The following is a 26,726-nucleotide window of genomic DNA, read 5'->3' on the forward strand; positions in this document are numbered from 1 at the left end:
TGATTATCTTATGACTTGGTCCTTCAATCTCTTTCTGTTACACTCTTCTTTATTCTGTCATACATTCAATATACTGTCTTTAACAGGTATCTAACTTTAAATTTATTGTACATGTTTAACACCTGTTTGAGATGTCTCACAAGCTACGTCCTCACTCATTATCTCTACTTAACATAACCTGTGAATTTTGCCTGTATCTCATACCCTGCTCTCAGTGTTTAATGTTTCTTTTGGTTTTCATCTATCCCGTTTTTTCCCTTATCTTCTATAGCAGAATGAATATTTTTAGATAATATAGAAAATTCATATTACATATATGTTCAGGATTTTTGGAGGGGGGTGAGGTATTAGAAAACTTATATTTCTGTTAGGTGCTGATAATTCATCATAGGGGAATGATACTTTTATAGGATTTTTTCCCAATTTCTGGAAGAGTGTCCACTTTTTTGTTCTTATAATACATTCCTTTTAAAGTGAACCAAATAATAAATTTTTAGTACTTATGAGAGGTCATATTAACCACCCTCTCCGGGAACAGTAAATTTTGCTAACCTTGATTACGGCCCCACTGAATGCCCTTACTAGGAGCTGAGACAGAGTTCACTGTTTTACAAAGTCTAGAGATCTCTTTTCTATTTAGTTTTGGAACTAATTGTGGAAGCAAGGAGTGGGAGATAAGGAATAATTTTCAGCAGAAATAGTTAATTTCATCATTTATTCATTAAGTATACATTCAGTTATATAATGTACTAGGTACTCCAGGTTTATAGAATTAGTAATACGTATGTCTACCTAAGGAAATTTATTGTCTGGTAAGGGATACATTACAAATAAATGGAATTCGTACTAGGCCTGTGATAGCAGAAAACAGAGAATTGTTGCATCTGCTTGGGAAGTCAGAGGTTTTACAAAACCTTGACTTGGCCTTTAAGGATGAGAGTTTCACCGTGGAGGAAGTACTAGGTAGTGGCTTAGAGCACAGTGTTAGAAGCCTGATAGACTTGGCTGTACCACTTACTAGTTATGTGATATTGACTAAGTCATCTAACCTCTCAAAAATCATTTCCTCATTTATAAAATGGTGAAAATATCTATTTCATAATGCCATTTTGATAATGAATTGAAATAAAGCTCTTAACATAGATCTTGGCATATAGCGAGCTCTAATTAAATTGTATTTGTTGCTGCTGTTGCTATTACTGTCTACTACTACTGTAATACAAGCACCCTCACTACCTTCTCTACCAAGCTCATTAAGAGTTTGCTTTCCAGAGACCACCAACACATGGAAGGCATGTAAACATGAAACAGCATAGCATGGTTGAATGAGTGTATGTTGTGTGACATGGTTGGAACATGAAATATGTCTGAAAATATTCAAATATGATGAGGACTTGCTCTAAAGTAGATTTCAGTGTGCATGACTGAGAGCAGATGGATGTAAGTGCTGATAGGGAGATAGAATCTATTGAACTTGTTGACTGAGAGATGACTGAGGTCAAAAGGAATGATATGTAGGCATTAGGATGACTCAGATTTCTGTGTGGTTTTTGTGATTCCCTTTAGCAAAATAGTGTGTAATGGACTAATGGTAGCTCCTGAGGGGACAATAATGAGTTCATTTTTGGGTATGTTGAATTTGACAATTTAGAGGATATTGTTGTGGAGGTATCTAGTAAGTGGTTGGATATGAGTCCAGAACTGTCCTCTCCATGTAGAGGTAATCACCTCTAATGTCTTATCAGTAGATTCTAGCACTCCTGTGTGGTTTAGTATTAGAAGCAGTGGTCATGGATGAAATCCCTCACTGTAAAATGAGAGGGCTGAGAATTCAGCCACCATTCTAAAATCCAAAGAATGTCAAATTGGAATACACAAAAAAAGGAAACTGATGTAGACATTCTTGAGAAATGTAGGGGACAGTTGGGTACATTCAGGGATAAGTTGTGAAAGTGCAGGAGTGGGAAAACTTCTCTTGGTAGTTCGCTGTCCATTGATAAAAATTGTCCAATTTAGTGGTATAAAGTTGTATGTAATATTCCCTTATTATTCTTTTAGTCTCTGTGTAATCCATAGGGATGCTTTTTCTCTTCTGATATTGATAATTCCTGATATCATTCTTGATTTTGGTAATTCGTGTCTTCTCTCTTTTTTGCCTGATCAGTCTGGTTAGAAGTTTATGTATTTTATTGATCGTTTCAAAGAGCCAGTGTTTGGTTTCACTGATTATTTTTTCTCTATTTTTCTATTTTCTGTTCATTGATTTTCACTTTAATTTTTATTTCTTTTCTTTTGCTTTGGGTTTAATTTGCTCTTATTTTTTCTAGTTTTTTTAAGGTGCAAGCTGAATCTTTGATAGACCTTTTTTCTTTCCCACTAATATAGGTGTTTAGTGCTAGAAATTTCCTTCTAAGCACTACTTTAACTGCCATTCCACAACTTTTTATATGTCGTGGTTTCATTTGTATTCAATTCAAAATACTTCCTAATTTTTTTCTCAGACCCATGGGTTTACTTAAAAGTATACTATTTCATTTTCATATTTTGGGAATTAAAAAAAAATCTTTCTGTTACTGATTTCTAATTCCATTGTTGTCAGAAAATATACTTTTATATGATTGGAATTAACTAAATTTATTGCAACTTGGTTTTTGGCTCATAATGTGCTTTATCTTTGTAAATGTATATTCTACTGTTGGATGGAGTGTTCTATAGATGTCAGTTCATGTTCAGTTGTTCAAGTATTCTATATCCTTACTGATGTGCCATCTACTTGCTTTATCAATTATTGAAAGGGAAATGTTGAAATCTGTTTATAATTGTGGATTTGTGTATTTCTAGTTTCGGTTCTCTCAATTTTTGCTTCATATATTTTTTAAGCTCTGTTATTCAGTTCAGAAACCATTAGGATAATTATGACCTCTTGAGGAAATGATCTGTTATTATTATGAAATGACCCTCTTTATTCCTATTAACGTTTTTTTGCTCTAATATCTACCTTGTCCAATTTGATGTCTTTTACCAATAATTCTATCATTTGTGTTATTTGATTAACTAATTTCTCTCCTCATTATGGGTTATATTTTCCTGATTTTTTTTCAGGCCTGGTAATTTATGAATTGAGTACCAGCTGTTGTGAATTTTACCCTGTTGTGTGGTGGATATTTTTGTATGCTATAAATATTTTAATTCGTTTTTCTAAGATACAATTACGTACCTTGGAAATGGTTTGATCTATGTGGATCTTGCTGTTAAGGTTTGTTAGGCAGGACCAGAGCAGCATTTAGCCTGGGCTAATTTTTCCCCGTCTACTGAGGCAAAACCCTTCTGAGTACTCTAACCAGTGCTCGATGAATTATGAGATTGTTTTTTGCTCTGGTTGTGTGAGCTCTGCATATTGTTCCCTGTAATTTGGGGGAATGATTCTCAGGTTGTTTTCTTAAGCTGATCAGATCTCACCTGAAGACTGCAGATCTCAGGAGCTCTGCTACTTTTCAGCTTTCTCCAATCTGCTACTCTGACTTGCAGTTTTAGCCCCCTTGATCTCATAGTATTTCAAGCTGTTTTCTCTGTTCCTAGAGACCACTATGTTCCTGCCTGCTCTGGGGCTTGCAGAGTCTCCTGGCAGAGAGCTGGGGCAGTAGGCGGTGTCACCACTTTTTTTTCCTGTCTCTCAGAGATCACTGTCTTTCACTGCTTGGTGTTTCATCTCTTAAAAACAATTTTTTCCACATGTTATATCTGTTTTAAATATTTTTTGTGTGCAAGGGTAAATCCAGTCCCTGTTACTCCATCTTGGTCAGAAGTTGAAATATGCTGACCCTTGAATTTAATTTTTTTTTTAAATGCTGTGTTGTAGTTTTCCTTTTCATTTTTCTGTCCCTTTTTGCTTTGTGTTATGTTTGTGTTCATGTGTTCCCAGAATCTTAGACTGTATGTAGTTTGTGAGGTTGAGCTGAATCTCCATCCATCAGTCAATGTCTTCCATGTTCCTGGCACCATGTTTGGTATGTGAATAGAAAGATGACTAAGACCAGTGGCCTAATCTCAAGAAGCTCCAGGAAGTAGGAACTCCAATCTAGTGAGGGTGTGCAGTGTTATTGAGTTATGCAATGAAATCATGTTAGCCCTCAAATCTTATTTAAATAGCGCTCATAATGTTTTCTGTAATATAGGTCCTTTAAAAAAATACCTTTTTGGAAGATTATATCTGAAGCTGAATATGAGCACAGTATTTAGTTTCATACTCTAACATGGAAGCAAATAAGAACCTATACTAGTCATTTATAATTGACTCCAGCTAAACAAGATGAGTACTTAATAGGAGGAAGAAAGCTAAAAAAAATGAAGTGGAAAAGTATTTCCCTCTAATTAGGAAGAAAGTGTCCTGATTTTAGCATCAAGTTCTAATGTAACTTCTTCCTTTTCCTTTTGCTTTTTATTTCTGTTCTCTGTTGTGTTTGAAGAACAAAAGCAAATTTCTTGAAGATAAACAAAGGTTTTCCCTTTAATTAGTTTAAATAGGTTAAATAGGTCACCAGAGAATCTTCCAATGACTAAACCATGTTGTATCTGCTACAAAGAGATAAGTAGTCTAGGTACAGGCTGATAGTACTCTAATTTGAAGATTGGGTTTCCTCTATGTAGGGAGGGCGTTTGATACCAATCTGAGATTGAGATTGAGTTCATAAAGTAAGAATTGGCATCGAGAAGAAAGATAGTTTGTGTCCATTGCTTGTTTTAAAAGTATATATTATAGAATATTCCAGCACATTTAAAATTAGGTAGTTTTTTATTAGTGCTGATTTAAATTTAACTCTTTGTTCAGGAATAGAAAGCTCATGACCTTAGAGAGTCAGTGTGCAGAATAGTAGCTAAGAACATTTTGTAACTTGAATGCAGTGACAATAGCATGTCATTCTCACAAGTTTTTGAGAAGTAACTAGGAATTTTTCCAATCTAAATGGAAAAATTATAAGGTATTATTTATATTACCATTTCCTCATATCATACATGTAAGGAAAATTAACTATAAATATTTTTGAAGAAAAAATAATATGGATATCGTTAGCATAAAAAATGCAAAAGTGATTTTGGGAATAAAAAGTTAGGCAGACTGGTATTAAACCATTTTGGGGAGAAAATAGCTAAACTAGAGAAATGTCTCTTTTGACCTTTTTCTAATTTTGAATATAGATTAATGCATAAATTAATGCATGTTTATGTTTAATTTACCTCAATAAAATGAAGGGCATTGGTCTAATGATTGTTTTCTCAAGGCATTTGAATTAGACAAAACTCTTTACTGGATAAAGGTAATAAAAACTTGATAAGGTACCAGACTATATTTTTTAGTAACATTTTTACTACTCCAAAATATTTAAAATTTCCTTTGTACAGATTTCAAGGTAATTTCTGTATCTCTATACTAAAATAATATGGAACACTTTCACATCTTGTTCATGGTAAAACTGACATTGTGGCTTTATTTTTATTATATTTTTATCTTAAAAGGTACCTCCAAATCCAAATGTCTCTATTTTAATTCAGGTACTTATCTAAGTTTATTCTACTCTTTTTCTGAAAACTTAATACCTAGCTCTTTACTTTATGTACTGTTACGAAAAATAAAGTAAGATGCATTCATATTGCTTATTATTCTTCCTTATTAACCTTTTGTGATGTATCTGGGTTCTTCTTTCAAAAAAAAATCAGATTGGAGATATAGTTTAAATTTTTAAAAATCTAAAAATTAGCTGGTGGATAAATACCTTCTTTGTTTTGCTTATTCATTATTATATTTGGCTTTTGACTCATTAGGATATATACTAAATGTTAGTTCAATAAGAGGTGGCTTTATGATACATCATTTAGAATGCAAATTATTTTTAAGCTGAAGAATATTGAAAATAAAACAGAACCAACTGAGTCTGAATTATTTACAGGCCAAGGGCTTAAAGGTGCACTACTCCAGCACAAATATTAAATTATGAAATGGGAATTTCAGTTTGCCATAAATCTGTCTGCCATAGCAGCTTAAAATAAAATAGTTTTACTCATCTAAAGCAACATCAATTTGCCAGTCATTGCTTTATGTATCAAAGAGCGTTCTGTGAAAATATCAATATCATTGGTTAATATAAATGAAATTAATTTTTAAAGCTGGGCTAAAGGTTGACATCTGAAAAATTGCATTACTTTGCAGAAGAGAAATTTCTGTCTTCTAGTGAAATTTCAGGTCATGAGGGCAAGTAATTTTCACAATCTTCAATGGGAGCCAGTGAAATATGAACTTCATTGTCACCTAGCCCCAAAGCGATAAGATAAAATGAGCTGATACATCATTTGCTGTGGTTTTATCATCTCTCTCAGTAATTGGAAGAGAAAACCTAAGAGTGTATGTGTTTGTATGCTCCCCTCTTGCTCCTCCCAGCTGCCCCATCATCCACTCCCAGGCTAAAACCACTTTAGCCCAATCAATACAGAGGTCACATAGCATTTTATTTATATATTTAAAATTTTTCATACTGACTAAGCTGCCAAGTAGAACATTAGAGTAATGAATATGTTTAATTGAATTTTTCACCCATGAAAATGCTAAGAAGAATACTGTACTGCATCACAGAACTAGTAAGCAGAAGGAGGAAATTTACTATATAGATGAAAAATATCAAATGACTCATAATTAATTTAAAAGGTAATTTTCTCTGTATTCATAACTTTTATACTTTTGTTGTCATTGTTCTGTTCTTTTCCAAGTTTGGGGACATTCTGTGTGTTCATGGATATATATTAAATAACAAAATTACCATCTTAAAATTTCTACCAGAGTCAAGTATATGCCATTTTTCAATTCAAAAAGACCTCTAAGTTTTGTTTTAAAAATATATCTTTAAAAACTTTACTAACATTTATATAGTTGATGATGAAGTACATCCTTAAACCAACTGGAATTCAGTATTAGAATAAATTTAATGCTGTGCTTTGGTATCAAGCTTCAGAGAAAATTACATGCAGCAAAATCCAAAAACTATGTTAATAATAGAGTGGTACAAATTTAAAATACTCGATTAAAACTACTTTAAACTGTTTTGGTAAAATTGCAATTATCGTAAATAAAACATATTTGCACATGTATTTAGTGGTGAGTTGATAGACTATTTTTAGACTAGTGTCTATTTTTTAACATGTGTTTTCATTTTAAATATATTTCAAATATTTACTGTTTTCCCATGTTAAGGTATAATCCTTGTGACTAATTTATAATTTTGTTCCATGAAAATGGGATATGAATATTTTCTACCTGTGGTATCATTATTTAACTGATGGCATGATTAGTTTATATTTTGTATGCTAAGTTTAAAATGTTTTTCTTCATGTTAAATATATATCCATATACTTTGGAAATGGTTTTGTTGTGAAATTTTAAGTTCTATTGTTTGTATATTTTATCTAATTTTACTTTTATTATTGAATTCTTCAGAAATCAGTGTGGAATTCTCTGAAGGAGTAAAACCTCTCCAAACATTGGTGAATATTTGGGACTAAGATATGCAGTGCTAGCTGTAAACATTAAGAATAGTGTTTCTAAAAACACTTTTTATTGATTCTGTATGTGCAGACTCCCATGTAAATATTTCTTATTTTTGAGGTTAAAACATTTGATCACTTTTTAGTATCTTTCCCTTTAAAAAGAATTTGAAAACATTTTATATTTATTGAGGGTAGATTTTGAAAACAAAACCTTTTTTTACTTAAGTGGAACAAATATGGCTATATTTTCAGAGACTATTTTAAATCTATTTTTTGAACATACCTAATATTCAGTAAATAAGAGTATCTTGCAGTTGGGCAATAAATGCAGGTTTCTTTTTTATCCTTTCATGAGGATGAGAAAGCAGGAGAAAGTATTATTTGGATAAATTCATTAGCTTTTCAAAATGAATGGTTAAAGGTGAAAAATACTTTGCTTTCAAGCCAATTAATGCAACAGGGTGAAGAAATTTTCCCACGTATTCATAGTATACTATTTGAAGTGTAGAATAAAAGCTGTGTACTATTCAGGCAAAATAATAAATCCTTTTTCAGAGTCACAATTTTCAGATAAAAATTTTAAAGAAAATATGTTTGATATTTTTAATGTAAAGAATAGTATGTATGCTTTTATATGTGTGTGAGTATATATACATGTATATATTAAATACTGATTTCTTTTTTCCTCTCTACAACCTTATGTCAACATTTAACCAATAAACTATCTTTGTTCAAACAAATTATTAAAATATGAAAGTTGAATTCACTAATAATAATACTAACGATATGAAAACAAGGTGGTAAACATTCAGAGAGTGCTGAGGGCTTAAGCTTTCAAGCTATTCAAGACTTGTGGTCATAACTGCAGAGCAATGGTAATGATACGGTTTCCATAGCAACTGATTCATTGGAGGGCTAGACCTCTGTCTAGGGTGCTGTCAGTGTATGTAGAGTTTCAGTGAACAGAAAGTCCCAAAGAAGGGTCTGCTTCTACCTAATCCAGTTTTAATTGAACTCTAGAGACTTTGAAGTGAAGCCTCAGACCAGGAATATACCAGTCCAATAAGAAATAAACCTCTTGCTGAGCTAGGCCTCAGCTGCTTTTCAGTACTGACACCTTTTCCTAATGAATACTTAAAAGAAATGTTATTATATCAATTTCAGCTAGTAATTCTGTTAGTTAAGAGAGTCTTTGTTTCTATTTTAAATCCCACTATCTTGACCATAAATGTAGAATTTCATTTGTTACTTTTTTTTTAAGTCAGTCTAATTTTTTGTGTGTAAGATTTTAAATTTTGATAGCTTTGGCAATTTTAAATAATTTTCTGTCTCTCCTCCTGTTTCTTTTTCTCTAAGTTTTAAAACACTACTTTACCTGCTTATATTTAACTCTGATTGCACACTGTCATACATTCAGTATGATACCATTGATGTCAGGTTTGAAAACATGTAGAACAATTCTGGATATTATTTGTGGATGTGTATGTACTAATAGTATAAAAACTTACATAGGAATGTTAAACCTCAAAACACGGATAGTGATTGGCTCTGATGAAGGAGGAAAATGGGATCAGGAAGGGTTATACATGGGAATTTCAACATTATCTGTAATGCTTTATAAGTTTTTAAAATATATAGGACAGTGTGGCAAAATGTTAGAATTTTCTAAGTTTCAGTAATGGGTACGTGGGGCTTATGTCATTTTCTGTAGTTTTGCGTATGTTTGACATTTGGTAATAAAACAAATTTTAAAGGACCATACCACTTGCTATATTTCAAGTATATTTTTAAAATAACTATACTGCTTAAAGGAATGGGATATAAATTGAACTTTTTGATTGATTGGAAAACTATTACATGAAAAATCTTGTAAGAGTGTTTTAGTATACTTCTGCTAGTAATTGGAATAGTCTAGAAAATAATTAAATCTTTAGTTGCATGGCCATGATCTTGCAATGATTGGCATCACCATTATTAGCAACAATACTTGTTATATAGCTTTATAATATATAAGAGGTAGAATTTTCAGACCAGTGTGTGATATTTTTAGCGTATGACAGAGCTTAAAGCCTAATGCTTTGTTGTTTGATTTTCCTCTTTCATTTTTAACACAAGTACAGGAAAACAAATGTAGTTGATTAAAATTTCTGATGAGTTGAGTTCTAGTTTAACAAACATTTAAACCCTTTTTTAGAAATGTGGCAATGTAGTATATAAGTAAGCTCTGGACATTTGGATTAGAAAACCTGGGAGGAGGCCAGACTGCCACTAACTTCCCAAGGGACATTGTATTAAGTATTTATCTTGTTTAAGTCTCATTTTCCTTATTAATAGTTGGATAGATTGGGCTACAAGTGTTACAGAACATGTATTGGATTCTCTACTACTTGATAAGTTAAGTATGGCAAACTCAAATACCAGTGGAAACTAGACAGATAGTAAATGAGTGAATGAGTGGAGACTGTTTCAAAACCGAGAGTGCATGCCAGTTGTACTATGTGGCGTATATAGATCTAGGTTTGACAGATGCTCCAGTTTTTCCTTAGAAACCAGAAATCTGAATATTTATGTAAATAACCATTTTCTCAAGTATTTTCAACTACTTGAAATTTTGGGAAAATACCATACGGCCCCCCCAAAATTAATGTGGATCATATATGGAATTCTGGTTGCCATTCATTGATTCATTTTAATCATTCAAAAACGTCTACTTTGTGTCAGACCTTGTTCTAGAAGATGGAAAGAGAGTGCATTCAAAGCCTTTGGCCTAATAGAACTTAGATTCTAATATTCTAGTGCTGAAGAGAGGCAATAGACAAGCAAGGAAATATTGTAATTTCTGGTGGTGATAAGTGTTACAAAGGAAATCTGATGAGTTTGGGGTGGGATGAGGCAGTAGTGGCAGAAGTGGGGTTTAGATCCTGTGGCTTCTCTAAGGAGGTGACATTTGAGCAGAAGTGTGACTGTGAGGGTGAGCCAGCCATACAAAGATCTGGGAGAAGAACATTCCAAGCAGAGGAGAAAGCAAGTATAAAGGCCCTGAGGAAGAATGAGTTGGGCTCATCAGACAGTCCCAGATGTAAGGCTTTATAAACAGTTATAAAGAGCTTCAGAGTTTATTAGGCGTATAATGCAGAGCCACTGGATGGTATTAAATATATGAGTATATGATCTGATTTATACTTAAAAAGTTATATTTTTTTGGCTTCTCTGGTCATAGTAGATTCTCCAGGTAAGATTAGAAGGAGAGAGACCAGTCAGGAGGCCACTGCAGACTCTGGAGCCTTGGAGCTACTGGTTGTGGTCGGAGAAAGGGGTGCATGTAACCTCTGGTTTAAGAAACTATTTGAGAGTAGAACCGATGTTTTGTCCTCTTTTTTTCTCCTAATTTCTCTTGATCTTACTTATATAGGTATTGATTGTATGAAAGAGATAGTAGGATTTTCTCTATCACCTGTTTTAAAGCTGAAAGTGTGATTAGTTGTTTGGGACTTTGAATTGTTGTCTTGTTTTTTCAAAAAACACCGAGCCTAAGAATTGTACCCAGTCTTTCATTTCTAGATTGTATGGTACCAGAAATAGAATAATTTCTGTAGAAAAATCTAAATACATATTTAGTGAGTTAAATAAGGTTGCTCTCTTTTTTTTTTTCCCAAAAAAATCCTCTGTATTTTGCATTGAGGAATGTAGTTGTTTTACAATTAAGATCTAGAAAATGGAAATCAAAAATGAACATTTACGTAGGATACATTCTTACTATTCATTATTTTTCCTCTCTTTGTTTATCCTGTCTTTGTCCTTACAGTGCAATATCATAATCAAATGTCATTTTATTTGTATTTTTTAATGGTGGTTACTTTTGAGAAATTTATCTTAGTTGTTTAACTTAATTTGCTGTCACAGATTTTCATCAGTGTTTGATTGCAAATACATCTCATTTTCTTCATTAATATTCTGTGACGTACTAGTGTGGAGAAATTCCAGTTCTGGTTTTCATTTAACACCTTCATAATTAAGCTTTTGAAATGAACTTTTTAAAAAACAAAACTTGAATAACAAAGCAACAAAGTGGCTTAGGACTAAAGACAGGATTACTTTGAGTTGGCAAAGATTCTAAGCCATTGCGTCTGTCACATGGGATGACAAGAATTGTAACAAGTCACTCTGACAACCTCCTACTCCATAGAGAGATTACGCTGAGTTCATTCGCAGGTTTGTGTTTAGCCTAGCTGACAAGATGATACTTAACCTCTCATACAGTCAGTCTTTGTGCTTTCTGAATGAGTGACTGTTGCCTTAACAGTGACCTTATAAGTGTGATTTTTTGAAGTTATGAACTTAAATTTGTAATTTTAAAGTACGCAAAAAGTATTTCTGGCTATGTTATAATCATATTATATGAAACTGAATTTTAGATGTCATCTGTTAGCATGTAGGACATTCTTTTGAGGTCTTCTTTTTAAGGGTTGTCTAAAATTTTGCTTTGTATAATATGACTCAAAAATCAATCAGTAATGCAATATGTATTTCCTGAAAAGCAGTAGACTACATCATTGCTTTAAAAGGCCCCCAAATATATTTATAAATAGATGTGTTACAGTTTTGTCCTGCTTTTTCATTTAAACATCTTTTTTCATGAATTGCAATCTATTTTCTTAGTCACCCTCCAAATTATTTCAATAACTATTCAGTTCTTAGAAATTATTTTTCTTAATAGGGACTTTTCTGTTTAATTGGGGGGAAGAACAAAAAAATTCTATTGTTACTTACTCTGGATTCTTTTTTTCCTCACTAGATCCTGGCATATACAGAAGGGCTGCATGGAAAGTGGCTGTTCACAGAGATACGATCGATCTTTTCTCGTCGTTATCTTTTGCAAAATACAGCCCTGGAGATCTTTATGGCAAACAGAGGTAATACGTTGCAGACGTATATTGTTACAAAGCTAAGCTCCATCTCCTTAAGATTTCATTTTGAACGTACCATATTGTTTCCATTTAGACAGAATTTTGTAGCCCACTCTCTGTCCTACTGACCTCTTTTTGAACCATGTGCATCTTCATGGTTTTTCCCCCTTTGGTCACTCTTAGAAATATCTGTAGTAATTTATTTTTCTGGCCAAATCACAAATTAGTGCAGTGCTTTATAAATATGGGGGATAACTACCCATTTAATCATTCGTAGAGTTTTCATATTGCTCTGATGCTTAAACTCCTTCTGGAAGGTGGTTGCATTTCGAGAGGGGAGAGGGCAATCAAATGATTCATACATTTATTTAATTTTTTGTCTAATCTATTGCCATTTATAAAGGGACCATCAGAAAATGGTACTGAACTGTCCTGGTTGCTTTGTATTACATCATTCTTGAAAGAACTAAAATTCGATTTGTGGGTTTAGAATTGAACTTGGTGAAATTCATTAAGACAAAAAAGAGAGACAAGGTGAACTTGAAGGAAAAGCATCATTGGGTATGAGTGGAGGCATACAAGGAGAATATGTGAAAGCTTGTGATTTATTGTACATACTCATTTCATTTAAATAGATTTAAGTTTTCTTATTTTCTCTTTCTATAATCTACAAGTTATCATTTTAAAAATCTACACATAATGTATATTCCATACATATTTTCTTTTCTAATGAAATCATGTGTTTTAGGGAACGCAGATTTTTTTAGGAAAAGATGCTTTTCCCTTCCATATTTGGTCTTCTCCACACACATACCTCTTTTTCTAATGTAAACATTATTCGTCCAGGCAAATAATCAAGTGAATGTTTCACACTTTAGTTCAGTCTGCATTCTTGCTGTCCCAAAGGTGTTTTGACCTTACAATATTTATTACTTGCTCATCTTCATTTATTTTCCTTCTTTGAAATTTCTCATGCATCCTTGCTTTGCATCTTTGTTTTTCTATTGCCTTTCCCTCATGGCCTTGGTCACCTGCCATAACCTGAGTTTTTCCTTTCTTTCCCCCCTGTATTCAATGTAATAGTGGATATGTAAGAAAGGCATATTAAAAAGTTATGTTGGATATGTATACGACAGTTCTAAATATATTTTAGGTGTTTAGTGAATGATCATATAATTATTTACCTAAAACATGTTATAAAGCCTGTGTTTAAAAATTGCACTAACACTGATAAAATTTTTTGGCTCATAGTATTTTTTTAGGCTAGGTGGAGAAGAAGGATCATCTTCTAGATGAGTACTTGTAGATTATTTATGGTTCTGATACAGAAGTTAATATAATTAAAATTTCAAGACTAACCAAATTAATATCTTCTAAATTCTCTGTCATGATTTTATGACTTTGTTATTTTCATATTTTTTAAGGATAAAAATTTATATATGACTGTCATAAATTAACATTTATATGCTGAATATATTTATATATATGATATACATTTATTGATATTCTCAAAATGTGTAATTGTTGAGATAGAAATGATTAAAAAGCATTTAAATTGATTATTGACCAGAGAGGGAAAATTTTTCTTCAGGTCACACATTTTTCTGGATTATAGGAACATACAAAGCATAAACATGTAAGGATTGTAAAGAGAATATTTTTTTAAGCTGTTGATTATTAGTAGTAAGTACAGCTGACAATTTATTAGCTGTATATGTAGACTTTTGGGTATTAGATTGTTAAATATATAATCTTAAAATTTTAAAGGTCTTTATAGAAATTCACAGATATATTTTTAACTTGCTAAAATTCAATTTTGCAAATTCGAAGTTGTAGCAAGATAAAATCTCAACTTCATGTCACATTAATGCAACAATAGTTGTTATTAGTTCTGACAGTATTTAGAGAAGGTACTGTTTGTGGTAGTTCATGAGTAAAATGAGTATCATCACCAGCATATTAATGCTAAAACTTGATATATACTATAATAAAAGTAATACAGTAAGAATTCTATTTAAAAGATACCTGAACTAAGAGTAAACATTTTATTGGACCAAGAAGTCAGTTTTCCAGAAAGAAAATCATATTTCATTCTAACTTTAAAAAATTATTTTTCCTAGTTGCTATAATGTTCAACTTCCCAGACCCTGCAACAGTAAAGAAAGTGGTTAACTATCTACCTCGTGTTGGTATTGGAACCAGTTTTGGATTGCTTCAAACCAGGTGCTGTTTTATATGTGAAAAATATGGAAAATAATCTATATTAATATTTGTTCTAATTTGTTTTGAAATGTATGACCTGTTTTATGCTTCATTGTAAATGATGATTATTAGTGTACTGTTTTGAGTCAACTGAACTAATGTCTGAAGAAACTAGAAAAAGAGGAACAAATGTAAATTAAACTAATCTGAAAAAAAAATAACAAACAAAGGCAGAACATCAATGAAAAGGAAAAGAAAAACAATAAAGAAAAATCAATGCAATGAAAAATTGTTTCTCTGAAAAGGTTAATAAGGGTAATAAATATCTATACCAGACTTCTGAAAAAAAGAAGATACAAATTGCCAATATCAGAATGAAAGAAGGGGTATCAGTACAGATCCTATAGATATTTTTTAAAATATAAGGAAATATTATGAATAAAGTTGTGCCACTTAGACAACTTAGATGAAATGGGCAGATTCCATGAAAGAGACAAACTGTCAAATCTCACTAACGAAAATGGATAACTTTAATAACTCTACAGAGGAAATTGAATTCGTAGCTTAAAATCTTCTAACAGAGAAAATTCCTAACTCAAATGGTTTCACTGGCAAATTCTATCAAATGTTTAATGAAGAAGTAATATAATTTCTGGGAAAACTCTTACAGATAATAGAAAAGAAGGATAAGTTTCCCAAGTAATTCTGTGAGGCCAGCATTACCTGAATTCCAAATCTACAAAAAGGCATTACCAGGAAAAGGAAACTAAAGACCATCTTGATTGAAAAGGAAGAAATAAAACTGCCTTTATCAGTATATATACATGACTTAATGTGAAATTACCAGGGAAACTGCAAAATTTTTAAAAAGAAGAAAAGCTATTAGAACTCATAAACAACAAATGTAAAATAGATAGGTAGTGGGAAGCAGCTGCATAGCACAGGGAGATCAGCTCGGTGCTTTGTGACCACTTAGAAGGGTGGGATAGGGAGGGTGGGAGGGAGACACAAGAGGGAGCGGATATGGGGATATATGTATACATATAGCTGATGAACTTAGTTATACAGCAGAAACTAACACAACATTGTAAAGCAATTATACTCCAATAAAGATGTTAAATATATATATATATAAAAATAGGGGAAAAAACCCTCATAAAAGAGTTTAGCTATTTTGTAGCATATATAATTTTATTCCTGTATACTAGCGATGAACAATTGGAAATTGGATATATTTGAAAATATATTCTTAAGTCTTGTTCCCTGAAAACTATAAACACCGTTTAGGAAAATGAAAAAAACCTAAAAATTGAAAGTTGTACTATACCATGTTCATGAACTGGAAGACTCAATAAAAGTAAGATGTTAGTTCTCTCCAAACAGATCTATAGGTTCAAAGCAGTCCTATCCAAAATCCTAAAAGGCTCTTTTGAAGAAATTGAAAAGCTGATTGTAAATTTAAATGGAAATGCAAATATCTAGTATTGCTAAGACAATTTTGAAAAAGAAAAAGTTGGAGGACTTTATCTGATTTTGACTTAATATAAAATTACATTAACTAGTGTAGTTTGGTAGTTTTGTAAAATAGACTTATAGAGCAATAGAATATATTAGTGTCCAGAAATAGGCCCATACATAAATGGTCAATTTGATTTTCAACAAAGGTATCAAGATATGTCCATGGGAAAAGATAGTTTCTTCAACAAATGGTGATCAACAATTGCATATCCATATGCAAACAAAACAAAACAAAACAAAAAAACCCCACCTCATCCTTTATCTCAAAATGTAACATATGAACTCAAAATGTAACATAAATTAACTCAAATTAACTCAAAATGTAATATATCCTAAATGTAAGTGCCAAAGTAAAACTTCCTAAAGAAAACATAGGAGAAAAATCTTTGTGACCTTGAGTTAGGCAAATATTTCTTAGATAAGATTTTTTAAAGAATCATCAGTTGGCCTTTCAAATTAAAAATATTTGCTTTTGAAAGACACTCTTAAGAAAGTGAAGCGATATGGTCTAGGCTGGGTTAAAATATTCAAATTATATGTGACAAAGGATTTATATACAGGATATATAAGAAACTCTTACATGTAATTACAAGACAAGCAATCTGTTTTTAAAAAATAGGTAGAAGATTTGAACAGATATTTCAGCAAAGGATACAAATATTAAACACATGAAATGATGCCAAACATCATTAGTAATCAAGGAAATGCCAGTTAAAACCACAGTGTGATCTCATGGCACACCTATTAGAATGACTTTTTGAAAACTGATAACAACAAGAGCTAATAAGAATGCAGAGTAACTGGAACTTCACATGTTGTTGATGGGAAAGTCAGCAGTTTTGTGGTGTCATATAAAATTAACCATACACTTACCATACATCCCAGTAGCCTCACTCAAAGGCATTTACCCTAGAGAAATGAAAATATGTATATTCATGTAGTGACCTATTCACAAATGTTTATAGCAGCTATATTCATAGTCACAAAAAATTGGAAATAGCCAACATGGCCCTCAACTAGTAAATGGACGAATTATGGTACATTCAACCATACAACAGGATATACTGCTCAACAATAAAAAGGAATAAGCTACTAAAATACAGAACAAGGCAGATGAGTTTAAAAAGTATTATGCTAGATGAAAGAAGGCAACACAAAAGATTACATTCTGTGTGATTCCATTTATATGACCTTTTGGAAAAAATAAAACTACTTGGACAGAAATCAGATAAGTGGTTTCAAGAGACTGGAGGTGAAGAGGGAGGATTAGTTACAAAGGAGGGTGTGAGGGAACCTTTTGATAACATGGAAATATTTCCTGTCTTGATTGTTGTGGTGTTACACAACTCTCTTTGTTTGGCAAAACTCATTGCATCGTATACCTAAAAAAGGATGAATTTTATGCTATGTAAAGAAATCAGTAAACCTGATTTTCAAAAACAGAAAAAGATAAAGAATGTGAAATCAATATACAGTATCAGTAGCTCTAAAACTATGCTAGTAGGAATGCAAATTCATATAGTCACTCTGGAAAATTTGCCAGATTTCTTATTAAGTTAAATATACACTTAATTTATGTCCTGTCAGTTCCACTCCTAGGTGTTTACCAAGAGTAATGAAATATATGTACACACATTCACTTGTAAGCAAATGTTATTCATGTAGTCCCAAACTGAAAACATTTCTAGTTCCAGCAACTGTAAATGGATCAATAGATTGCACTACATCCATGCAATGAAATACTACTCAGAAATAAAAAGGAATTGAGTACTGATACATGCAACAACATGGATGACTCTCAGAAACATTGTGCTGAGTAAAAGAAGTTAAGTACCGTGGGCTACGTACATCATAGCCATGGGCTATGATTCTACTTAGATGAAATGACTGAAAAATTATGTGAAATTATATGATTCTATTTAAATGAAATTGTTGAAAAAACAGAAGCATATAGTGACAGAAAGCAGATCATTGGTTGCCAGGAGCCAGACACTGGGACAAAGGAATTACCTTTTTGGAGTCTTCCTATGATGGTTGGTTACAGAAATAGGTATATTCAAAACTTACTAAACTACACACTTAAGTTTAGTAAATGTTATTATATTAAATTTTATCTCAGCACAGATCATAGAAAAATAGACTCTCTGTATTTAAAATATCTAAGTTACAAAAGTGCTTATTACATACCCATTTTCAAATGTACCATTATTTAACACGTATGATAAATCAGATTAAAATTTTTAATCATTTTGAAAAAAATGATTAGACTTTGCTTTATTATGTCATATTTGTTGTAATTTTTTCTCTGTTGATGTAAATATCGAATCCATATATTAAGGATTTTGAATACAACACAGTTAATTAAAACTTTTATCTTTAACCTCTGGTAAATCAGAGTTCAAATATTAACTTTGTGTATACATATGGACTTAATAACTAGTATTTATATTGTTCAAAGTAACTTAATAAGTACTTGAATGTTAAAATGCCAAAAAGCATCTCTCACAGTACAGGGAATTGGGAGAGTTTGGGGTTATACCTCTCTTTCCTATGTGCTTACCAGTTGTCTATGTTTAAATAGCACCATCATCAACTGTTTTCTTTCTTGGTAGGTGTTAATGCTTCATCAGTACAATTTAGTTAACTAATTTAAGAACTAGGAGGAGAGTTAACACTGGGATTTTTCTATTGATTGAAATGTATTAGCAGTAGAAACTTAGAGTTTACTTTTAACATACCTAATTTTGTGTTGATTTTGATTAGTGTTTATTTCAATTTTTTTAGTATCTTATTACAAATGCGATTGAGGTAGAATCAACAAATAATAGGATATTAGCAGGAGCTGCAGTTATCCTAGGCTGGAGGACTTTCTAAGAGGATGCATTCCCATGCCCATTGGCAGTTGGACTCAGTTCTGCACCAAGTCTTCCTCTCCATAGGCTGCTTTTGAGTGACTATATGACTTTCCCCAGAGCAAGTGATCCTAGAGAGAATGACAGAAGCCCCAGTGTCTTCTTATGACCTAGACCTTGATAGTCACATGCCATCATTTCTGCTACATCTTATTTGTTACAAGTGAGTTATTAAATATAGCCCAGGCTCCATGGCAGGAGAATCAAGTTCCACCTCTTGAAGAGAAAATATCAAAAAATTCGTGGACATGTAACAGGTTACAACTTCTATGTAAACAGGATACATAAAGAGGCCCTTCTGGTTTATTAATCATAGTTGCTTTACAATCCCAGTAAAGCTTTTGATTCAATAATTTTATAATTTAATGAGGAATTTCAGGGTTCAGGGGGAAGCAGCTCAGAATGGCATAGTATATTTCCTTATCTTAATAAAAAATTCTACTGATTATCTCTCTATTGTTTTTAAAGATATATTTATTTATTGGCTACGTTGGGTCTTCGTTGCTATGCGCGGGTTTTCTCTAGTTGTGGTGAGCAGGTACTACTCTTGTTGTGGTGTGCGGGCTTCTCATTACGGTGGCTTCTCTTGTTGCAGAGCACAGGCTCTAGGTGCGTGGGCTTCAGTAGTTGCGGCATGTGGGCTCTAGAGCGCGGGCTCAGTAGCTGTGGCGCACAGGCTTAGTTGTGCTGCAGCATGTGGGATCTTCCCGGACCAGGCTTGAACCTGTGTCCCCTGCATTGGCAGGCGGATTCTTAAGCACTGAGCCACCAGGGAAGTCCTTACTGATTATCTGTTTATTTTAAAAGGAGTTTTATGTGTTGTCATACTTAGGAACTCTTTGTAATGTTTTCCCACAGTTAATGAAAGCTGAAAGTCTTAATTTATTAAGTCAGTCAGTTAAATAGATCTTCAGCACTTACAGTGTATCAATCACCCAGTAATATACAATATAAATATCATCTTGCCCACAAACATTTAAACAAATATGTAAATAAAAGAAAAAACCATGTAAGTGAAGGAAGGATGTTTTAGGTATTTTAATAGTGGTTAGTGGAGATGGAGTGCTTTGGATAAAATGGTCAGAAATGTCTTCCTATGTGACTTTAAATTTTGATTTGAAGGACTGGAATCAGCTAACCTTTGTAAGAGTGAATAGCATGTGTAAAGGCCCTGAAACTTCCAGTGTTTTAAGGAATGTTGGAAGGCAAGTATCACAGGCACTTAGTGATTTCAGGAAGATAGTGTGTCAGTTTGGAGGCGGGAACTTATTGTAGAAATCGAAGTGAAATGTAGTATCATTGAAGAGAGACATCTTTTTTTGGGGGGGGAGTATAATTGCTTTACAATGTTGTGTTAGTTTCTGCTTTACAGCAAAGTGAATCAGCTATTTGTAAACATATATCTCCTCCCTCTTGAGCCTCCCTCCCACCCGCCCCCCCATCCCTCCCCTCTAGGTCATCACAGGAAGAGAGACATCTTGTTTAGAGACTTTAAGGAGATACAATTTCTGTGACTTGGAGATTAGCTAAATTTGGAGGACGATAAAAAGGGGAGGCATCCAGTGTGTCTCCCCAAGTTTCAGCTTGAACTGCTCAGTAGCACAGACTGAGATGGGGAACACCGTAGAAGGAGTACCTGTATGCATCTACCCTCCCATAACCCCCATGGTTGGGGTTGGGGGGGCAGAAGTGAATGAACTGAAAAGGAGAAGGTTAGTTTTAGATCTGTTGAAATTGAAACCCCTGAGAGATGTCTAGACTGAAATGTTGAATAGGAAGTTAGATATAAGAAGGTATGGCTAGAGCGCAAATGAAAAGCGTAGTAATTGGGAGTCATTACCATTTAGATGAAATTTGAAGCCTTGAGAGGAAGTGAACTCACCTGGGGAGAGACATAGAATGGGCAGGAGAAAAGCGGGCTGCATTCTGAGGAAATGCAACATTTAAATGTTAAGTAAATGAAAGAGAAAAACAAAACAAAAACAGAAAGGCCTTGAAAAATGGGAGATCCAGGAAAATGTGATGCCAAAGAATGAGAGTATTTCAAGAAGGTAAGATGTGATGAAAAATCAGTAAGACGTAGACTGAAAAAAGGCCATTGCATGTAGCAACAGCAGTTTTTGGCTGCCAGAGGTTGATTGTTGTGTTTGTCTATTCAGTATCAACAAGTTCTAGTTGGCAAGCAGGCCCTTGAATTTTGTTGCAGCCTTTGGGCTGTCTCTCTTGGTTCTGGTTTAGGTGTGAGACTTCTCACTTCTCAGTCAATAGGACATGAGTAGGTAGAGATATTTGGATTAAATCCTGACCTACTACTGTTGGCAAATGTCAGGAGAATTAATCCTACTATCACTCATCTACCTGTAGCTCTTGATCTGGAATATTCTCTCTGACACTTTATGAGTGCTTGACAGTGTAAGCATATACACATCAATACCAGTTATAAGCCATAACAACATACTGAACCAACCCAAAGTTTCTACCTACAATATCATTTTAGTTTTCTCTTCACTAGTTTTGCCCAACCCTATCACTTGATTCAGGCTTTTTTTTTTTTTTTTTCTGTAAGGGAACACTAATCAAGGAGTTTAACACATAAATAATAAGAGGTTATAACAGCTACCAGGAGATCATATTATCTTGCAGTTTGAAGCTTGGTGTGAAGTACATGGATGAGGTTAGGATGAGCAGAGGTTAGGCCATAGGGGGTGACTGGAGTGGTAGGAGGGCTTTTTTCTCCTTTTATTTCTTGCTCCATGGTCTGTACCAGTTTCTCCCCTACATACCTCCCTGCATTTAGAGTGCCTGGGCTTGGGAGCTCCTTTTTTTTTTGTTTCCAGACATGCTGCTGCAGCTCTTCAGAGTAGCCCTTGGTGCTTCTGGTAACTTCTGCACTCAGCAACTCCTCCTACAATGGTACAGAGAAGGACAGTGATTTGGGTTTCTGTATCCAAGAGAGCTATAACATATCAAAATTTATGGGATGCAGCTAAAGTAGTATTCAGGGGGAAATTTTATAGCTTTAAATACCTATATCTGAAATACAGAAATGCCTAACATCAGTAACCTAAGCTTCCATCTTTAGAAACTAGAAAAAGAAGAAGAAGCTAAATGGAAAACAAGTAGGAAAAAATGACTAAAGAAAATTAGAGCAGAAATCAATGAAAAACAGACAAAAAACAATAAAGAAGATCAATTAAACAAAAGCTGATTCCTTAAAAATCTCAATAAAATTGACATTCTTTTAACTGCCTAACTATGAACAAAAGAGATAGTATGAATTACCAAAGTCAGAAATGAAAGAAGGGACTGCACTGCTTACCATGTAGAAATTAAAAGGATTAGAAGGAAATATCCTGAACAGCTTCAGCCTACAAATTAAGACAATTGAGATGAGATGGGTAAATTCCTAGAAAGACAGAATTGTCAAAACTGACTCAAGAAGAAATTAAAATTCTGAATAGACCTATAACAGGTCCATTGAATTAGTAATTTAAAAACCTTCCCACAAAGAAGAGTCAAAGCCCAGATGGCTTTACTGGTGAATCTTATCAAATAGATAAATTAGAAAAGATATCAATCTTTCATAAACTCATCCTCAAGACACAGGAAGAAGAAACACTTTCTAGCTCATTCTATGAGGCCATCTTTACCCTAATACCAATGCTAGGCAAAGACATCACAAGAAAAAACAAGCTAGCAAGAGAAAACTGTAGACTAATATCCCTAATGAACATGTATTAAAAAATCCTTTACAAAATATTATCAAACCAAATCCAGCAATATACAAAAAGGATTATAAAGTAGCCATGTGAGTTTTATCACAGGAATGCAGATTGGTTTAAATGTGAAAATCAATTAATGTTATGCATGAAGTTAATAGAATACAGGACCAAAAAAAAAAAACCCACATGATCATCTCAGTAGACACAGAAAAAGCATTTGACAAAATGAAACATGCATTCATGACTAGAAAATCTCAACTGACTAGAAATATAAGGGAATTTCTACAAACAGATAAATAGCAACCATCAAAAACCCACATAACATACACTGTACTTAATGTTGAAAGACTGAATGCTTTTCCTCTAAGGTCAGGAAGGCTAGGATGTCTTCCATTGTCACCACTTCTATCAATATTATATTGATATATAATGTGTGCTAAGCCTGTGTGATAGGAAAGGAACGGAAGGGAAAAATCAAAGGCATCCAGATTGGAAAGGGAAATGTCTTTATTCCTAGATGACAAAAGACATGTACAATTTTTGCAATGAAAAGTATAAAACACGGCTGTTAGAAAGTAAAGACAGACATCAATAAATGGAGACATTCCATATTCATGGATCAGAAGGTTCAATATGATTAAGATGTCAATTCTTTCTCAGTCTATAAACTTAATACAATTCCTGTCAAAATTTAGTACACTTTCTGGGAGAAATAGAGAAGCTGAAATACAGTGGATCTAGAATTGCCAAAACAATTTTGAAAAAGAACAACAAAATTACAGAACTTATACTATCTGATTTCAAAACTTACCATAAAACCATAGTAATCAAAATGTGTGCTATTTATACAAGGATAGGCACATAAATTAATGAAACTACATTGAGAATAAAGAAATAAACCCTTGCATTTATGGTCAGTGGCTTTTTAAGAAACGTGCCAACACAATTCAATGAAGAAAGGGTAATCTGTAAACAAATGGTACTGTAATGACTGGATAGTCACATGCAAGAAAATGAACTTCAACACTTACCACACACTGTTCATAAGAATTAAGGTGTGTCATAGACCTATATTTAAGATCTAAAACTAAAAAATTTCTCAAATAAAATATAGGATAAAAACTTTATCATCTTGCAGTAGGCAGAGAGTTCACATGTGACACCGAAAAGCATAATTCATAAAAGACAAAAATTGAGAAGACGGATTTAATCAAAATTTAAAATGTTTGTGCTTTAAATATATCACTAAGTATGTGAAAAGGTAAGCCACAGACTGAGAAATATTTGCACATCATGTATTTGATAGACTTGTATCCAAAATGTATGAAGACCTTTGACAATTCAATAATAGGACAGAAGCAACCCAATTAAGGTAAAAAAGATCTGAATAGTAATTTCCTCAAAGAAAATAAACAAATGGCTAATTAACACATGAAAAGATGTTCAACAATGTACATTAAAATTATAATAAGATACCATTTTACACTCACTAGAATGGCTATAATAAAAATTTCATACGATAGCAAGTATTGGCAGAGATGTGGAAAATTTGGAACATCATACATTGTTTGTTGGAATGTATAATGGAAGACAATTTGGCAGTTTCTCAAAAAGATAAATATTAAGTCAACAGACAACCTGGCAATTTCTCTCCTAGGAATCTACCCAAAAGAAATGCAACCATATGTTCAGCAACGACGTGTACGTGAATGTTCTGAGTAGCATTTTTCATAATAGCTAAAAACTGGAATAATTTAAATGTCTATCAACTGGTGAATGGATTTTAAAAATGTGGTATATTCTGTATTCATACAATGGAATACTATTTACAGTCAAAAGAAATGAACTGCTCATACATGCTGCCACATTGATGAACCTCAAAACATTATGGTTAGTAGAAGAAGCCTGATGCAGAAGATTACATGATGTATGATTCCATTTATCTGAAATGTTCAGAAACGGCTAGTTCATAGAAACAGAAAGTAGATTGATAGTTGCCTAGAGCTGGGGATAGGAATAGGAATTTAAATAGGCACAAGGGAAGTTTTAGTGTTGATTAAAATGTTCCAGAATACAATGTGGTGATAATTGCACAACTCTAGAAATTTACTTTAAAAAATCATTGAATAGTACACTTACAAGGGTAACTTTTGTGTTACGTAAATTATACCTTTGGAAATAAAGCTTGAAAAAAATATGTATCTTGTCCTTAGTAGGAGGAAGAACTGTGACAGCATACTTCTCTGAGATTCTGGGCTCTGAATGTAGTAATTAATCCTCCCACCTATTTCCCACTGCTACTTAGTATTGGTCAGTTATATCCTTTGTTACTTACATTACATTAAGAAAACAGAAAACTTGGTCTACTATTAGGCTGTATAAAAGAATAATAGTTTCCCTTACCTTTATCTGAACCCACGAATGGACACCTGAGGAGCTGGGATCCTCTTTCCCCTATTACAATGGGTATACAAAAATAATGTTTAAATTTGCAATGTACAAATATGCTGTCTTTAAGAGATGACTATTTAAACTGATAAAGATGTGAATACAATTTTATGTGTATTACTTAGTTACTATAATTACTTTTGTATCAGTAAGGCAGTGAATTATTAATCATATTGTTATTAATCAACATTTATGGAGCCTAGATATTATAATGGCTTTGTAATGACAGCTTATCTTGATGAATAGAATATGGGTAATAGACCTGTGACTCATCCAAATCATTCGTTTAACCATTAATTATAGATTGAAACATCTCTAGCATTCGTTAGTATAACATGAATAGAATGTCTCAATAATACAGATGCCATTTTGAACGAGCACAGAAGTCATGATTTATTATTGATCTAATTAATCTTAAGTTTAATTTGATTCTATATCAAATTCTTTTTCTTGCAGGCGTATCTCATTAGCTAGTCCTCGTCAACTTTTTAAAGCTTCTAATATGACCCAGCGATGGCAACACAGGGAGATTTCAAATTTTGAGTACTTGATGTTTCTCAACACAATAGCAGGTAATTTAAGCTCACATGTTGATGTATTTCAAATGATAAATTATTAATAGTGATATGATTAGATTATTTTGAGTATTTGTATAAATAGAGTCATTCCATGTAAAGCTAAAGGCATAAGCAAGCATACAAAGATGGGAAGAAATGCAGTATAGCTAAAGAACAATTAATGGTATAGTATGTGTGTGTGTGTGTTTTTGCGTGTACATAAAATATATATTCATAAAGGTATAATGAAAAAGAAAACTAGAAAGGTACTTGGAGACATTATGCAAGATTTTTTTGTCAGTTTGAGGAATTGGCAGTCAACTTACAGGGAAACGTTTGAAAGTTTTTGAACAAATGAGTAATATCAGAACTGTATGAAAAGTTGGAAGCAGTATGAAGGATAAATTATGGTGCAGAGAATCTACGTAGAGAGCAGAAGTTAGGAAGCAATTACATATAAAAAGTAATGAGGGCCTGCATTAGAGAGGTGACAATAGGAATTAAAACAAAGGATTAGATAACACAAGAATTGGGCTTCCCTGGTGGCGCAGTGGTTGAGAATCTGCCTGCCAGTGCAAGGGACACGGGTTCGATCCCTGGTCCTGGAAGATCCCACATGCCGCGGAGCAACTAAGCCCATGTGCCACAACTACTGAGCCTGTGCTCTAGAGCCCATGAGCCACAACTACTGAGGCTACGTGCCGCAACTACTGAAGCCCACCCACTTAGAGCCTGTGCTCCACAACAAGAGAAGCCACCGCAATGAGAAGCCCGCACACCACACAAAGAGTAGCCCCCGTTCACCGCAACTAGAGAAAGTTTGTGCGCAGCAACAAAGACCCAATGCAGCCAAAAATAAATAATTAAACAAACAAAAAAAGATAACACAAGAATTTACAAGGTACAAACCATTTGCCATGCAGCCGA

At 33.2% G+C, this 26,726-nt stretch overlaps 1 protein-coding gene across 4 annotated transcripts in view; it reads left to right on the plus strand.

Annotated features, from left to right (window-relative positions):
- The window catches only part of LRBA (LPS responsive beige-like anchor protein), a 748,688-nt gene that overhangs the window by 509,361 nt on the left and 212,601 nt on the right, over positions 1 to 26,726 (plus strand). For all 4 annotated transcript variants that reach the window (XM_022599722.3, XM_022599721.3, XM_022599723.3 and 1 more), the window contains 3 exons: positions 12,329 to 12,446; positions 14,561 to 14,663; positions 25,699 to 25,814. In XM_022599722.3, coding sequence (XP_022455430.1) covers positions 12,329 to 12,446; positions 14,561 to 14,663; positions 25,699 to 25,814 — 337 coding nt within the window. The remainder of the gene's footprint in view (positions 1 to 12,328; positions 12,447 to 14,560; positions 14,664 to 25,698; positions 25,815 to 26,726) is intronic.

The sequence above is a fragment of the Delphinapterus leucas genome, chromosome 5, assembly GCF_059928025.1.
Source record: "Delphinapterus leucas isolate spDelLeu-1000000601 "Yukka" chromosome 5, BTC_Dleu_Yukka2, whole genome shotgun sequence".
Classification (NCBI taxonomy): Eukaryota; Metazoa; Chordata; class Mammalia; order Artiodactyla; family Monodontidae; genus Delphinapterus; species Delphinapterus leucas.